Genomic DNA, 17,590 nt, shown 5'->3' on the forward strand with positions numbered 1-17,590 from the left:
TTTCGAGTTTTTCATTTACGGATTTGTCATTTTTGTCAGTTAAATAGTTGCTGAGCTAGAATTAATTTTTTTTTAATTCCTACTTTAAATAAATAAAAATTTTTCTAAAAATTAACAAAAAATATGTAATATAAAAAATATATTTAAAGTAAGCAGAAAATTATCATAAAGTTAGTGCTTTTATATACCGAAAATAATAAAGAACTGATACAAAGATATGTCCGAAAAGTCGAGATTTTCGCTATCCTATGACCTATATATTGGGTTGTTTAAAAATAAGCGAAAAATTTTAATAAAATTAGGGTTTTCATCCCTAATTGGATAAACTGCCATAGAAAAATACAACTTTAAATTGATATCGAGGAGAACGAAGAAAGAGGTATAGGGTAGAGTGCTTCAAGAGTGCGCACTTAAGGTTTAATCAGGTAAAAAATCCAAACGAATTGCGTTGAAAATAGATATTTTTTTATTTATGACTGTTGATACTTAAACAATAAAATAAGGTATAATTCGCAAACTAAACATCAGTACTTCAACAGAAAAAATTAAACTTAAAAAAAGTGATTTTGCGCACTCTTATAAACCCGCTTTTTAAGAGTACGCATTTAGTATTGTAAGAGTACGCACGCAATTTTATGAACATAGGTCACATGTATAAGATCCAGAACCCTCGTAGGCACTGCATTTTTCATGCCACCATTCAGCACACAATATGCACTTAATCCAGTCTTCTGTAACAGGTTCTTTAAATATTTCGTTGCACCCTGGACAGATCCACATTTTCTTATGAGGCGGTGATTTTGGCTTCTTCAAAACAGCTTTTCCATTTTTCGGTGTCTTCTTTGCCTGTCTGAGGTTCACAGCGCATTTTCTTTTTAAACTCTCCTCCGAAAGCTCTTGTGGTGGTGGTAGGTTATCACCCATATTATCTAGTTTGACTATGGGTTTCGGTTTTTTTTTCTCTTTTTCTTCAATTAGTTGGTCCTTATATGGGGAGCTGGTGATAATTTCCGACTTTTTGCTTCTGCGACTTGTTGACCTGAACGTAATTGATTTGGGTAATGGAGAAATTGTGTTAATTTAATATAAATTGATGATGTTTCAGAAGTGTTCGATAAATCAAATGTTTTGGTTTCTGGTGCTACAGCAACTGTTTGTTCCAAAGTTGAAATGATTGCAGATGTGTTGGAAACCAGCTCTGTAGGCTGAGGTGAATTTTTCTTAGTAGTGGAACTCTCAAGAACAACAGTTGGACTGTCAAGAACTTTGGAAGCATTTTCAGAGATTTGATGAGGTTGAATATTAATTTTAGATGTTGAGTTATCAGCGACTTCTAACTGAATGTTTGGCGCTTCTACTTGCGAAGCTACTGCAGCTGTAGCAGAATTTTCTCGTTCTGAGACTAAAGTGGCCATGAAGTCAGCTTCGGTAAATATATCATCATTAAAGGGACATATCCCTGTCACTTTAAAACCTTCAATCGCATTCGTTAAAGTAGCAGCTTTAAAATATGCAGGTACAAATATTGAAGCAATTTGGTAGACCGTAATTACCCGCCCTGGATGGTTCGTCAACCATTTTTCACACTCGATTGATAAAACTACTGGCGGAGCTCCGTCCAAAAGTTCTGCCTTCATTCTTTTACGTGGATATATAAATGCGGGAAGAATAAATTGTCCACTAGCACTCATTGCACATACAACAGTAACATTGGTTCCCCGTTCTGCGCTTGATATTTTATTGACACGCCTTTTTCCTTTTGTAGAGAAAACTTTAGGGGGCTTGTTTGGCACAGTTGAAAGTCCCGATTCGTCCATATTGTAAATTGCATGTAACGGAAATTTATATTTGTTCATTATCTCCGAGAGGTTTTTATAAAACCGCTCACACTGTGGTTTATTAAACCCAACAGCCCTGGCGACGCTTGTAGCGGTGGGCTGCCTTAATGTAACATCTTTGTGCCGTTTTAAAAATCCACCTAGCCAGCCCTTGTCTGCCATTTTTAAAGTTATATTAAAACGATGTTTTAATTTGTTTTTTTTCAGCGAACTCAAATGCTAGACTTCTTAGAGCTCTAGAAGTTAACCCGTAAAACATGTTGTCTATTGTTTTAATATAATTACACACCTCTTCTTCCATTTCTGCTGTTGAGGTAATGTCGAATCTTCCCAGTTTTGTAGCTACAGTTGTCCTTTTTAGCCTTTTTCTTAACGTGCTTTCCGCCATTCCTAAGGATTTTGCCACGCTTCTTTTACTTTTTCCATTTTCAATCCTCTGTCTTGCTGCCTCCGTAACCGCCGGTGAGCATAAAAAACGTTGAGAACTTCGTTTTTGCCAGACATGCTGAAACACAAGAAAAAATACGTTTAATCCGTTAGAACAAAAAACTTGATTTTACAATATTAATGATTGCGCACTCTTACAAAATGAGCATGTTTTAAAAAGCGCTAGTGCTGCCTCCATCTTGATTCGAAATGGTAAACAACGGTATGATTTATACGATTCTTCAAGGTTTATTGTAAGCATGACAAAATATGACCGCGAAATTCTTGAAAACCACAGTTGCGTACAATATCCAAAATGTCAAAATATAATAACAAAACAGATAAAATTCCTTAAACTTACCTAATAACGTTATTATCGCTGTTTATTTGCTCAAAAATATACCGACAAACTTTAAGGGTTCGTAGGGGACATCAAAATAAATATTTTATTGTATTATTAGTAAGTAGTGTAACCAAAACGTATATAAAACCACAATCAGGAGGAAAATACCGAACGACCGACAATTGTTATTACTGTATTTCCTTTGTTTTCTTTTCAAAAAAGCAAAAAACGTGCTACCATATAATATTTATAAACTCTTTTATAAGTATATGCGTGCGACTGACATAACATAACCTCACAAAAATAAAACTGGGTTATGTAATATGTAACCAACATAATTCACTTCCGCGTCATCCTTCACTTAGTCAACACGCGGTCGTTCTTTCCTTTCCTATCCTTTGGAAGCCTTTCCTAGATCCTTTTCTGCCCTTTGCCAGTGGTTGCTGAACCTATTCACGCCGGTAGCCAATTGTTTGCCAAACCGTTTATCAATTTTTTTCAAATTCCGAAATTTTCTCCCTTCTGTAAACAGAATCGTATATGATATACCTATATTTTACAGTTTAATAAATATTCATTGACATATATGGTTGATAAATATACTAAAACCGAAAAATTTACTATAAAATCGATGAATAAATATATATTTAACGATAATAATGTACGATGTGTTGCTTGGGATATATGTTTTTATTTTTATAACTGTATATTTTTTATGTTATATAATATGTTGTATAATTTGACAAATGAACCATTTTTATCAGTCTAATCTAATGCCTTCTGAGCTTGAACTCGAACTTCGAAAGTTAAGTTTTCTTTTTATTACAAACCCAACCCATACCTAATTCAGATTAAAAACATAAGTTTATTGTAACCAAGTACCTAACAATTAGCTGATGGCCACCTTTACCTGCGTCACCTATAGCAAATAAATTTGACAAAAAAGGCGCTTTCTAATATTTTTACGGAAATTTAAAAAAAAAGTAATATTTTCAAAATTAATTAAGCCCCGTAAGAACGATTTTCCAACAAAATTGAATCATCTGCTAAAAAATCCAAAACAAGTTCTTCTGCTTTCCAACTTCCATTCAGCTATAAATCCGGTCAACATCAGAACGCATCCAAACAAATTTGAAAGAAACCTTTTTTTTTTCGAAGTGATCTAGGCAGCCGAGTTTAAAACAAGGGACAAAACACCCGTAACCAGTAAACAACCATCTTTCACTCAAGTTTTGTACTTTAGCTGTCCAAATTCTAATGTAAAATGATAATTTAAGATCACAAAACCAAAAACCAATACAAAGATGTCCTTAACTGGCTTTTTAAGAAGATTACCCAAATACCGCAGCAGTGTGTCCCCGTCGACCTGCGTTAGAACATTCTGTTCAGATGAGTGTCCTGACGATAAGGCATGTATTGAAAAAAAAAAAACATTTTTAGTTCATATAGTTATTTTAATTTATCGGGTTTTAAGGGTACGATATCTTTTTTTTATTAACGGGGTCTTGTATCAATTTTTAGAAAGGCCTTATTCTCGGAGTGTACGAGGGGGAGAACGAGGAACCATGTCTTACCAAAGCGGCAGCCAAGTTCAACGACCACCTCTGTGGAAAGTTAATGGAATTAATTAAGATGTAAGTGAGACCCTTTATTACGTTTAACATAAGGTGCAAGAAGATTAGAACATTTAAAGAAAACTCTTCTCTGTGTATATAGATTTTTTATTTTTTATGATAAATTACTTTTGGGGCACAATTTTTTGTTCTTCAACAGTTTTACAGGATTTAACCCCATTTTTGTCAAAAAAATATCAATTTTGACAATCTAAAAATGTTAATAACCTAAAGTTTTGACTTAACACAAATCAAATAATTAGTGCCATTAATTTTTTTTTTTGAGTTTCGTAAAACATTTTGAGGATCTAGAAGAGATAGCTCATACATACGATATATAACTGTGAAATATTTGGACGTCAAAGAAACACACTAAAACCATATTCCAAAGATCTGTTGTGTTATTAATAATATAAAGGTATTGGGGGTTTTAATGTATCATCATCATTTTCTGAAAATTGTGGCAGAACTAAGTTACTGTTGCTATTTAATTACCAAACATGTATTTAAAATCTTGGTAAAGAAGTCACGTTTAAAAATTCATGTCTTTCATTGATCAATATATTATTGTTGAAATCTATTTGCTGAATAATTGAACCCTATGCTGGAACAATGTTGTAACCGCCAAATATTGTTTTGTGGGGAAAAAGAAAAAAACGAAAAATAACCAATTGCTTGATCAAATGAATTTAATATATGGCTAATATCAATAACACTAAAGAACTTAACCATAGAGAGGCATTGCAGACTTGACCACATACAGAATTCGGATTTACGAGAATATTTTCCTTATTTCAATAAAACAACGTTGTATATCCACGTCGGTTACAATATTGTTTTAGGGAAATAAGGCTGTTACAACGTTGTTTTAGGATTAAAAATAAAGTTAAAGTGAAAAAATAATTTTTCTTTTTAATGTCAATCAAAAATAAAACGAAACTACATATTTTCAGGCACCGCTTTTAATATTATGATAGAAATTGATACATTTTAATGGAATATAATCACACATATGTAATAAGTTGGCAAGTTTCTCTTTTTTGATTGGAAGAGGTTCATTATAGGCCTCCCGTAGGTCATTCAGAGATACTTCAACCATCGTTTTCATGGGTGATTTTAGCGAATACGACATCCATGGTTGAATTGTGTTATGAGATTTTCTTATCCGGATACTGTTCGGGTCATCTGATGTTATTTGAATCCACACTCCCTGTGTCATTTTGCATTTAGGATCCTTCCAAATTGAATTTTCTGCATCAGTAAGATCTTTAAAAAATGTCTGATGCATGTAAATAACTGTGAAGGGATTGTTTACTTTTGATTTGGCGATCACATCTGCCCACTGGAATGGAACATAAACCGAGGAAAGTTTTTTGACCCTTTCAATCTGAGCAAAGTCTCTATCACAGGGTAAAAAGCTATGTCCACTAATCAAAAACTTTTGCTCCACCTAGGTAAAATATGTTTCTTTCAGTAATAATAGTCGAAGCAATGTTATCATCTTCCAATTGTTATTTTGTCCTACGCATCGGTCCGACCAAACCACAAGTTTTCTTTCCTGCCCTCGACCAAGACGATTGAAATTTTGGGTGACATAAAATAGTAATGCCGATGCAATCTCTGTAGAACCTCGATGTGCCATTACTTCATGCCATAACATCATTGTAGCTATACTATTTTCCATGTTATGAACACAATAGTTATAGGTAGAAAATTGCCTCTGATAAAAAATTGACGAATGAGTTAGGTTTGGGCAAAAAGTACTTGCTGCAAATCTGTGCATAAAACCACATAATTAGGATTTATCTTAGCCATTTCGGTATCTTGTCTTAATGCCTGGTAGCCTGCTTCTGCTCGCATGTGATGGATTTTACTTTCATTTTCGATTTCTCTTATTTCGTGTTCATCCTTCGTTGAGCAAAGTTTCATGAACAACTTGTCACAGTATGAACAGGTGTCTGATCTGGGAAGTCCAAAACGTAGGCTAAATTTACTTTTAAATATATCATGATAAGTCCATAATGAGACTTTACTTTGTGGGTATTTTTCCAAAAACAGTCTATACATTTTTGTGATGCTCAAATCAGCTGGGAGGCAGTTCTTTGTGGATGCATTTCTGCTATAATGATTTTCCTACTGTGGATATAAATTAATATGTTCACATATTTTCTCTGCATCTGTTAGCTTTAGTTTTTTTGGGCGATTCATATGAAGGGCACAGGGGTAAAAGGAGCTCATGAGAATTTTTGTGATTTTTCAGCAGAGCGATTTTAAGGTTGAAATTCAAGCTTACGAACGCTATGTTGCTTTTTCAATCAATTAACTTTTTTTTTGTAAAGATAAAACAATAAACAAACTCCCTAAGTGTTTTGAGACTGTTTGTATTTCCGTTCAGTACAAAAAAATAATAAAATCGCATACAGGTACAAAAGTGACAGGGGAAAAAGGGGTCCATTTTATTGAAATGAGCCTGTTCTTTCATAGTAATCATAACCTCGATCGTCGTTAGTGCGAAAGGCTCCAAACAATATTCCTAAAAAAATAATAGATATTACAGTTGAAGATCTATAAAACCGACTTTATCCTTAAAATTTACCAATTCGTTAATTAGTGATGCGGCAGGTTTGAAAAAAAGTCTTGCGCTGCTTTGTTGCAAAACTTTTTTAAATGCTGCAGGTCCCGAAACTTGTCAGCAGATATTGGAAGCTACCCCAAATATATAAATAAAATAATTAAAAATAATAATAACAAAATTTGTACCTTCATAACTTAACTCAGGTAGCATAAATTCGTTGTCTTGAAGATGACGAACAGCTAATCGCGAAGACTTTCGGTTTTTTCCTTGCAGCGAAGCTGACTCCCAACATCCATTATATGTAGTGCGATGCTGTATCAAAGGTTCTCTATTTATCTTAATTTCTCTGATTGGTCTAGATGGGAATGGCGACTTTTTTGCGTAACTATTGTTAAGAAATTTTCCCCAGCTGCGGAAAAAGGTGTGATTGACCTCGATAACCGTAAATGGAGTTGGGGAATGGCGGGATTCTTTCAATATTTTCAACCAGTCTTTGGGAAGATCTGCTCTGCTTTTTTGGTTTACGAGGTCAAAATTCTTATCACATTCCATATAGGAATGTCCTCGAATGGGGAACGTGATAGAAGCTGATTCTAACCTTTTCTCGTTGTTGACTAAGTTATGAAGAAAACGAAAAAAGGTCAAAATTTTTTGTTGGCCACTGCATGAATCACAAAATATGAGATAGATGGTTATATATGAAGTTATGAAGTAGTGAGCACGCATCATCTGAACCCCTTTCCCTTGGGTTTCTGGATAGACGTAAAAATAGCTCTTAGAAGTAGACAATACGTGAACATTAAATGCGTATGTTGATAGCTGCCTTTTGTAATAGGTATCATTTGGCGCTGGAAGATTCTTGCCAAAATCCATACAAATTGCCTCTAAATTAGATTTTTTTTTACTGTTTATCTTAGCCATCCTCTTCCTACTATAAAAAGTTTCCGCTTTTTTCTTATGTAACGCGTTTTCTGTAGTTAAACTCTCCATCTCCCTAGATATCCGTAAGATCTCAGATGAGTTTTTCACCAGTTTTTCAGATTGTAAGTTTTTAATTTTTATTGTGAACTCATCACAGTTGCTGCAAGTATCCGTTCGTGGATAACCAAAGGAGATATTGAAATCACGGCAAAAACCTGCCTGTACGACTCGTACGATATTTTATTGCCAGGGTGAAGTTCCTTAATTTTATGCATTTTCTTTATGTTTAGCTCTTCAGAAAGGTATATTTTTGAACAGTCCTTCAGGCCATAATGACTTCCACGACCTTTAAATGAATTGATATGCTGCCTGATTAGGCTTATAGTTTCTACTGGAAGCTTATTAGAATGGTTTGGGTGCCTACCTCGTTTATCTTCAGGAGCATATCCTGTTTCCTTCAAGCTTGCTACCAAAATTACCACTTTTTTTCTTGATATGCCATGTATAGCAATAAATGCTTTACGGCACACGTCAAATTTCTCCGTGCTACCTGCTACCACAGCCCGCACCCTGTACTTGTAGGATGCACTGTAGTGCTTAGCACCTACTCTCAATGTCTTACGTTGAACCGGAAGTACTGATATTAAGCCACTAAGGTATGAATTTTGAGCATTAGTCGAACTAAGCATGTTAAAATGCTTTAATATGTTACATCTTGTATCACTGGGTACAACATCAAAACACTTTTTTAAACAGTTGCAATCAGGGCCAATTTCATGACTTTGGAGTCTCATTTTCTTATTAACGTCCCTTAATCTGCTGTTAGATTTTCTTTTATTGCTCCTAGGCTCCATTACACTATTTTTCAGGTTTAGTTCTTCATCACTGCTATGTTTACCACTTTCCATAATGAGAACTTTTTGAGTTTTAAGGATAAAACAAAAGAAAATGAAAACAAACAAGCACGCTCTCGTCTAGTAGACCGACCAATTGACGCAATAATACTAAACATTGGAACAAATTAATTTTAATAATAGCATGGTTGAAACGCATTGCATGCAAAAACGCGCTCATTTCTACAATGAGCCCGTTTTTTACTCTGCTTACACGATAAATGAGCTCGTTCTACCCGTGTATAGCTTTTTTTTTAAAGCAGATTTTCTCTTCAATGAGCACGTTTTATTTAGTTTGGAATATGGGAGGTAAAAGTACATATGAAATACTATCAATCCTGAAAATATCACAGTTTTGAGTAAAATTGCAATGAGCCCCTTTTACCCCTGTGCCCTTCATATGCTTTCCACGTTGGTCAGTTATATTTGCACCAGATTTTATTTTATCCACAAGGCACTGACGTCGTCTCTGGGCGATTGAGAATATATAACAAACTGTTGATTTGCATACGGGTATATTCTTTATGGCGTATTTCACAGTGGTTTGACGGCGGGATATTGCCTCCTCAACCCTCCTTCTCTTCGGCTCTTGAATAGAAATAATTTGTGATAGGTATTGTGATTGACTATCATAACTTAGCTGTCTGAAATTTTGGAATAATATTTGGTGCTTTCCCACCAATAATTCAGCAGAGCATGCATTAAGCGACTGAGAACACTTGCATACACGTCTCTAAAAATTAACACTGTTACTGAATTTCAAATGGTAGGTACTTAGTAACTTGGTAGTACTTATAATATAAAGTAACATCCATTTCGGCTTATAACAATGAACAGCGCACCTAACACATCTATTAATAAAACACGTGTCTGAAACTTTAAAACGTTGGCGGCACATAGCACATATACAACGTTGTTCCACAGAACGAATGAATTAGACTAATAAATAGGCGCCTAAAAACCACCAGAAAATTATTACAAAAATTAATTTGTGTAATTACAGGTATTTTGCAAAACTCATTTTTTTTTAATTAGAGGCAGTTGCGTCGTATTATTTTTTAGTTATGTATATATCACTTATTTTATTAATTCAAGCATTTAAATCATTAATTATTTCTAGTTTGCTTTTGAATTTTAGGCAATTTTGCCATTTATTTATATTTATTACTTATAGCTTAGTAATTGTATTATTCCAGGCAGTTGAACTATAAACTTTTCATGTTTTTTTTTTTAATTTCAGACAGTTCAAATTCTTTTAAAAAATGGACAAAAGCACTTCTAGCTAGTATTTTTGTAGAGTAATAATTTAAAATTTATTTAAAAAATTTTGTTAAAATTGTGTAGTTCAGTCCTGATTTAACTTTTTAGATAATCTTGGTATCAATTTCTTTTGAATCTAGGCACTTAATAAGCTGTGTTGAGATGTGTAAGCTGTTAAATGATTACTTGGTAACATGTGTTTCGCCTCTAAAGGTATAATCAGGCCTGATTAACAGTATTTTTAGTATATTGTATCCTACACAGTGGCATATATAAAATATGGGGTCATTTTGTCACATATTTGGGGTGTAATGATCGAGTGTAAAGACTAGCTATGTAAATCCCTCGAAATTTTCTCCCTTATGTAAACAGAATGGTATATAATATACGCATATTTGACAGTTTAATAAATATAGCTTGATCATCCATATACGATTCATAAATATACCAATAGTTTTCATTCAAAAACTGTATTTTTGAACCTAAACAATGAAAAGTTGTCTAGAACCAAAAAAAACTATCTTAAAAAACTTATTTTAAAAAAAATGAATTTTCACTTATTTGCGATAACACTATTGCTACAATTACTGCAATTTTCATAGCAGTATGCCTTGCTTTTGAGAAATAAATTAGGATTTTTTCACGTTTTACTCGAAAACCTTAAGGTTATGTGAGAAAAGTATAAATATAAAAAATATAGATTTTTTTATCACCTATAATTTTCTTATAAAGCATTTTTTTCGCAGGCAATTATTTTCTGCAAAAAAAAAGTTTTTTATTAACCCTACCCTTATCCCCTGCCACCCACCCCACACGACTTACCAGTAAGAAATTGTTTTCATAATTTATTGTTTTCATTTATCATTCGACCCCCTTTTCTATTTAAGATTTAAGAGGTCATGTTCTTCCCCGCCAGAGGGCTGCTGCAATTTGATTGTAAACTAACCTAAAAAATATCCCCAACAAAAATAAATTTGACGTGTTTTTTGGAAATATTTTAAATTTTTTACATAAATATCAGTACAACAGTTTACAATAAATCAGTAAATCAGCATTAAACCTCTTAGTTAATTTATATTCTAGTGCATCACTTGGCCCCGTCTTGTGTTACCTCATTTTCTATGTAAAACGTAATTTTCTTCCAGGGGAGGATGTGAACTAAAGAAAGGCGAAGGCAAAACTTTCAACAACATCGACAAGGAATTTTGGTCGGTGGCTGTTGTCGGGTTGGGCAAGGAAAAACTGGGTTACTGCGAAATGGAGGCGATCGACGAAGGCTTGGAGGCTGTGAGGGAGGCTGCCGGTATCGGGGCACAATTATTGAAGAAGGAATGCGTCGGTAGGATACTGATTGAGGGCCTGGGACATCCGGAGCAGGCGGCCGAAGGCAGCGCCCTCGCTCTATGGAGGTACCAAGAAAACAGGTAAGTGCTTAGAATGATTATATAAAGTTGGTCTTAAACGCGGTAAATACATGTGATAGATCACGTCAAAACTGGAGACCGATTCCCACCCTGGAACTATTCGACGATAGTGACGCGGAAAGTTTCCAACGTGGTCTTTTCAAAGCCGAATCCCAGAACTTGGCTAGAAGACTCTCCGACACTCCAGCCAATCAAATGACCCCCCTGCACTTTGCCCAAGAGACTGTTAACGAACTGTGCCCTTGCGGTATCAAGGTTATGGTTCACGACAAGGACTGGGTGGAGAATAAAAAGATGAACGCCTTTTTGACGGTGAATCTCGTAACTGTAATTGAAAGCGGCAGTTTAATGAGACTCTTTAATCATTAGGTTGCCAGAGGCTCTTGCGAACCCCCAGTTATCGTGGAAATCTCATACTGTGGCGCCAATCAAGATCAAAAACCGATTCTGATGGTGGGCAAAGGGATCACCTTTGACAGTGGTGGCTTGTGCCTGAAGAAGTGTGACGGTATGGACAGGTATAGAGCCGATATGGTTGGTGCTGCCGCCATTATTTCTGCTATCCGGGCCGCGTCAGCTCTTAGCTTGCCTATTAATATTGAAGCTGTGATACCGTTGTGTGAAAATATGCCTAGCGGTAAGTTTTGAATGTACAAATTTAGTGAAAAAAAATACCAATTTTGAGTCCATGAAGTAACTTAACCGTTAAAAAATTAATTAATTAATTAATCGACTATCTTCAAGGAATTTGCGGGGGTTGTAGCTCTAAAGGAGTGCATTTTAGAACACATGTTTATAGGAAAAAAAGTCTTATTTTAACTGCAACAATACGCTGTTAAAATATTTGCACCGGATTTTGTATAGTGTTTTTCTTCTTTGTAAATAACGTGTAGGTTATGAAGTAATTTGTTGATTGGAATGATTGTATATCAAATATTTGAAATATATTTTTATTTCATTTCAAAACTTAAATTATTTTCAGGTATGGCAATGAAATGCGGCGACGTAGTGATGGGCCTAAACGGCAAATCGATCATGATCACCGACACGGACAACGAGGGCCGCCTGATCCTTGCTGACGCTCTGGTCTATGGCCAAAACGCTTATCAACCGAGACTGATTATCGACGTGGCCAGTTTGACCCCCGGAGTACGAGCCGCCCTGGGGTCGTCGGCCAGCGGAGTCTTTTGTAACTCGCAAACGATGTGGTCCCAAGTGAGAAAAGCTGGCGTGATAACTGGCGATCGCGTGTGGAGGTTACCGCTGTGGAAATACTTTACCAAGAAGGTGACGCGCTTTAAGAGCCACGACGTGAACAATAAGGGTCTTGGCCACGGATCTTCGTGTATCGGTGCCGCCTTTTTGAACGAGTTTATCGATTGCGTCGATTGGATCCACTTTGACGTTACCGGAGTCGGTTTTAAGAGCGAAGAAAAGAACTACTCGTATTTGACTAAGGGTCGTATGACTGGCAGACCCACTCGCACCCTCATCCAACTGTTGTATCAGTTGTCATGTCCATCGGAAGGTCAACGCAAACTCGAATAAGGCATCATATATTTACGAACCCTCTTATTTATACAATCCGCGTCTTTGCTTTATGTTTATATTTTACTTTATTTTTTTTTTACAAAGTATGCATTACTCACTGCTAAATTAATACTTAAAAATAGGGATGGCTTGCAGTTTTCACTGCGGGCCAATTGACAAATTTTGTTCTCGCCGGGCCAGGTTGTTTATTATGACTGGGTATTGACCGGGTTTCAATGCAGTTTGGTCAGCTGCCTAATTATTATCAATAACTGCTGTACGTTTTCAGAAATGCCGCGCATGGATTTATTGGTTTAATGTTTACGTACTATGGTATATTGTTACGGATGTTTTAAGGTTATCAATTGTTTAAAATTCCGGGTTTATTTGCGACGTGGTTTTCTTTGATGTAACGGTAAGAGGTGTCCGTCTGTATACGAAGTATGTGTTGGAAAATGTGTACTTATAAAAAATAGCCGAAACGAAGTGTAAGCCGATTTACTGGGTACAACTTGTCCGATATTGTTAATTACCTCGCGCGATATTATGTCAAAATATTCGATCACTGTCTACGTTTTGTGTGGTTTACCAATTTATTGTGGTAATGTGATATATTTTATACTACATTAAGAAATAAAAATGTATACTCTTTAGTTGTTGAGTCTTTCTGTTGAATGTTTGACTAGTGATAATCTTGCGGATGAATGGACACTGTCTTTTTTTCAGTCTAATTTACGAAAATAATGGCAGAAGCAAGTGTATGAAATACAGGGTGTCCCACAATCAACAGCACAGGCTGTAACTTTTTTATTTTTAAATATAACATTTTTAGGAAAATGTTTTTTTTTTAATAATTATAGGTCCACTATCCAAAATTACTTTAAAAATCCCTGACAGTTTTATTCCCTAAAAACCACCACAACTTTTTTTTTTAAAGGCACCACGATCTTCTAATGCTTGGAATGCTTGAAAAATTATTAATTCAATTTCATTAAAATTCATCTGTTAACATCAACGTAAGGTATAGAATATCTTTTATTGATTTTTTTATTAGTTCACTCAGGCCTTTATTATAAAAATAAAGTGTAAAATATCCTTAGGTAATTAAATATATTTAATAAACGTATATTCTATAAACACCCTCTATTCGTTTAAAAGTGTCTCAACCGCCCGAGAATTATCTTACATCCTTGAAAATCTATACCCTAAACATAAATAATAATATAAGCAGAGATTGGGAGAGATCCAAAAAAAGGAAGAGGCAGTGAGTGCTAGCACTAGAGTGGTCATAATTTACCAGGTGTGGTGGTGTTTGTCCACTAGGTGGATGTTAGAATGGTTGTGATTATTTTGTGCAAAGGTAAATCATGTCGACATGCCATGGCTAGAGTTTTATGGTATACCAGAGTTTGTCGCTGTTTATAACGAGGTGAGCGCGCAGTTCCTTCGAGTTGGTCTTGTGAGTTATAGAGGGCCCTCACTTGTCTTCTCGATTGACACATTTGGATTCTAAGATCTCGGTATATGTTGTCTCAGTTTCCGAGTGTTAAGATGCTTACTGCTTAGCGGCAGTGGAGCGTCTGGGGTAGCCTTAACTATTTTAGGGGACACTAGCTAGTCATTGAAGAAAGAAGATATGTATATATAAATATATATAAATTATTAGCAAAGATAAAGTCACTATATTGATGGTTGGTTGTTGGCATGACTGAATCAAGGGGAACGAGTTTCCCCGGTGAGTAAACTTAATCTCTATTAGATGGGTCAGTACAGTAAATCGTAAGCATTTTTGTTTCATGGTACTCTAAATCTCTTGCTGTATACATGGTGGAGCTCGCTGAATGAATTGCATTGTCAATACTTACGTAAGTTTAATTTAAAAAATACCCAAATTTTACGAAAGTTCTTAGAATTTTATTTAAGTAATTCAAACAAGTTAAAAAGAACAAGAGTATTTACCAATGACGCTGTAAACATAAGGCAGTTTTAAAGGTGGTAAACTAGTTACACTTGCAAGCATTGCAAGTTCAAAAATTTAGTTATTTTTTTAGTTTGTCCTCCTCTAACTCTAGTATTTATTACTTAATTCATAATCAGCGCGTAGAAGATTTATCTTTTGTTGTCACTACTTGTACATACGTCTTGAGCACTTGCTTTGAAAATAAAAATAAAACATGAAATCGGTTAAAAATATTTATTATTTATTTTAATATAGCTACAAAAATATTAAATTATATTCCTGTAACATTTCTGATCCATTCACGAAACTCCGGATTGCCAAGTCTGGTAAACACGCCAGGAAGAACGGCGCAAGGCTTATAGGACCAAGACACTACACCCCATTGGGTCCCATTTATAGTCAGCGGACCACCAGAGTCCATCTAAAAAATAACTTTACAACCTTAAAACAGTTTTTTTCTTAAATCCACTTACAGTGCATTGTCCCTTTGTGTTTTCCCAATCACCTGCACAAAAATTGAATTCACTATCGAAATATGAGTTATTTATGTTGACGTTGAGCTGGAAATCACAGTAGTGATCGTCAAAAAGTATTAGGTCAACTTCTTGTAAAATGTCTGTTGATTTTTCGTTTGCTAGGAAGCCCCAACCGGTTAAAATTCCTGACTGATTAAAAGGGATTGGTTGATTTTTGGTTGGTAGGCTTACAGGTTGCACAAGATCATTAAAGGATAAAGGTTCAACCAACTAAAAAAAAGTATAAAAACACAAGACATAAAAGATCTGCTACTTAGAACATTGAAAGGCTAGAATTAATAAACAACAACTTTGTTTGAGTTCAACATGTGCACAGGAACAAGGTGCGTGTTTTGTTTACAAACATATTCATCGATTCTCTGTTGTCAAGTTTACACACATTTTTAAAAGAGGAAATTTTCAGCTATATATTAACACATATAATAATGTTAATTTAACTTATTGATGTTCGATTTCGAATTAAAAATAAAAAGAAGAAATAGACAAATTTTATAGATTTTTATTTATATTTATTAGAAAAAAGCCGATTCAAGCCGATCTTTTCACAAGTAAATACCGATACTGTCATAACATCTTGATACTGTCATCATAATCGTAGAATAATAAAAACTTAATAATAATTATAAAATACTTAATTTAAAATATTAATTATTAATTAAAAATGTTTTTTATTAGATGGGAACCTTTACTCTAATGAAGTACATACGTTAAAAAAACGTATAGAGCGTTCATAAACGGTAATATTGTAATGTGTATAATTTAAAGCATAATCTATAAATATTTATATAAATAAATATTTATGATGTAAATATTTTTGATGACGTCACTGGTAAAGATTCCTTGTATCGATGGAATCAACAATGCTCTCGAGCGGCGTTGCGAGGTTGTGGCCATTTTCTCTGATACATGTTATCTTCATTCATTTACCTTGGAATATTGACTTTATAGAGTACCTTATCAGATTTTATTAAAGAAAATGCTTCATATTTTATTGAAGAGGAACAATAGTATTGTTTTGTGCCTATCAAAAAAAGGGACAAATTTTAATGATATTATAAAGTGTGTTTTTTTTGCCGTTTCTACATAAGCATTTGACATCATTGTATCAAAGATGTTGCAAGCAAACAAACTGCCCAAGTGCCCATAATTCTACGGCAATGCTAATTCTAGCCTTTCAATGCTCTAAGACCTATTACCTCCAAAAGACCTAAATCGTAATACGGTATAAGATCTGAATAAAACGATGGGTGCAATATCTGATTTTTGACTTTAATGGTGTTTAGTGACTCGCCATCGTTAAGCCAGACTGTACCGTAATGCACATACTGAGCAAATCTAAAAGTTTGAATTGATTAAGTTCGTTTTATTATTTAACATTTTTGTGTGCTTTACTGTGTGCAATGTCCAGCAGTAAGTATCCATTTTTGGCTTATGATGGAGCCTCCACAGTAGTGCAGTTGGTTTTCGCCCCTTAACGAGACCTTTTTGGGATTTTTTCGTTAGTTTTTGCCTGATTATTGATTGATTGGGATTTTCTGTGACTTACCGTGTAAGGAAATTCTTTATCTGTGGCATTTCTACCCCCAACCACTTGTAGTTTGGAAAGACCTAAAATGACGGTTTTTTTCTTTGGATAATTTGTGTGAATTTAAAATTGGTTTTATACCTTTTGCACTCAAAATTAAAACGTTAATAAGCAAGTAATTAATGAATGTGCCATGAAAATACATGATTACCAAACTAAATACTAAAAAAATTATATAGACTTATATTATTATTATCTAATCAATTTCTAACTATCAAATACAAACTTTTTAAGTGGCACGAGACTGAAGTACCTATTTTGTGACCTTCTTAACTACAACCCTGTTGTTTTATTAACTTTCCCGTTAAAAAAATGACATTGATAAATGACAAGTGACATTTAATACATTACTTATCTGTCACTTGTTTATATAACTAGTAGACAGTAAATATTAAAATTATAATTAACGTATTAATCAATCCGAATATGTAAACTCACCCAGTTAATCATAAATCAGCTGTGGAAACAGATATTGCAATTTTCGCCCCAAGCGCAGAAAATTGAAACCTCAATAATATAAACGTTTAAAAATACATGGTGTCAATTTAAAAACTTCCCACTCCTATTATCTCGAAAAGGGTTAAGTTTCTATCAAATCATTAATACACGTCAACTTTATTTTTGACATTTTTTTGTGTAGAAATAGCTTTGCCTCTTTTAACCCCCTACTCCCCAGAACCTCCCTC

At 34.5% G+C, this 17,590-nt stretch overlaps 2 protein-coding genes across 2 annotated transcripts; one reads left to right on the top strand and one right to left on the bottom strand.

The window, feature by feature from the left end:
* The first annotated feature begins 3,782 nt into the window (after positions 1-3,782).
* LOC126750356 (cytosol aminopeptidase-like) lies at positions 3,783-13,476 on the top strand. Its single transcript, XM_050459934.1, has 6 exons — positions 3,783-4,020; positions 4,133-4,241; positions 11,015-11,293; positions 11,353-11,605; positions 11,663-11,930; positions 12,276-13,476. Exons 1-6 carry the CDS (start codon positions 3,912-3,914, stop codon positions 12,839-12,841), a joined length of 1,584 nt encoding a protein of 527 aa, XP_050315891.1. The 5' UTR covers positions 3,783-3,911; the 3' UTR covers positions 12,842-13,476.
* Positions 13,477-15,003: 1,527 nt separating this feature from the next.
* LOC126750374 (trypsin 5G1-like) lies at positions 15,004-17,078 on the bottom strand. The gene is made up of 6 exons (XM_050459980.1): positions 16,986-17,078; positions 16,866-16,927; positions 16,712-16,800; positions 16,516-16,654; positions 15,257-15,529; positions 15,004-15,204 (listed from the first exon to the last, which is right to left on the bottom strand). Exons 1-6 carry the CDS (start codon positions 17,047-17,049, stop codon positions 15,055-15,057), a joined length of 777 nt encoding a protein of 258 aa, XP_050315937.1. The 5' UTR covers positions 17,050-17,078; the 3' UTR covers positions 15,004-15,054.
* Positions 17,079-17,590: the final 512 nt, after the last annotated feature.

Source organism: Anthonomus grandis, chromosome 2 (assembly GCF_022605725.1).
Source record: "Anthonomus grandis grandis chromosome 2, icAntGran1.3, whole genome shotgun sequence".
Taxonomy (NCBI): domain Eukaryota; kingdom Metazoa; phylum Arthropoda; class Insecta; order Coleoptera; family Curculionidae; genus Anthonomus; species Anthonomus grandis.

Excerpts from the sequence above, each read along its gene's own strand:
- LOC126750356 (XM_050459934.1), top strand. The coding sequence starts at position 3,912 with ATGTCCTTAACTGGCTTTTTAAGAAGATTACCCAAATACCGCAGCAGT. Across the intron at positions 4,242-11,014 it reads TTAATGGAATTAATTAAGAT|GGGAGGATGTGAACTAAAGA; the intron begins GTAAGTGAGACC and ends ATTTTCTTCCAG. Across the intron at positions 11,294-11,352 it reads TGGAGGTACCAAGAAAACAG|ATCACGTCAAAACTGGAGAC; the intron begins GTAAGTGCTTAG and ends TACATGTGATAG.
- LOC126750374 (XM_050459980.1), bottom strand. The coding sequence starts at position 17,049 with ATGTATTTTCATGGCACATTCATTAATTACTTGCTTATTAACGTTTTA. Across the intron at positions 16,655-16,711 it reads ACTGCTGGACATTGCACACA|ATTTGCTCAGTATGTGCATT; the intron begins GTAAAGCACACA and ends TCAAACTTTTAG. Across the intron at positions 15,205-15,256 it reads ACACAAAGGGACAATGCACT|ATGGACTCTGGTGGTCCGCT; the intron begins GTAAGTGGATTT and ends GTTATTTTTTAG.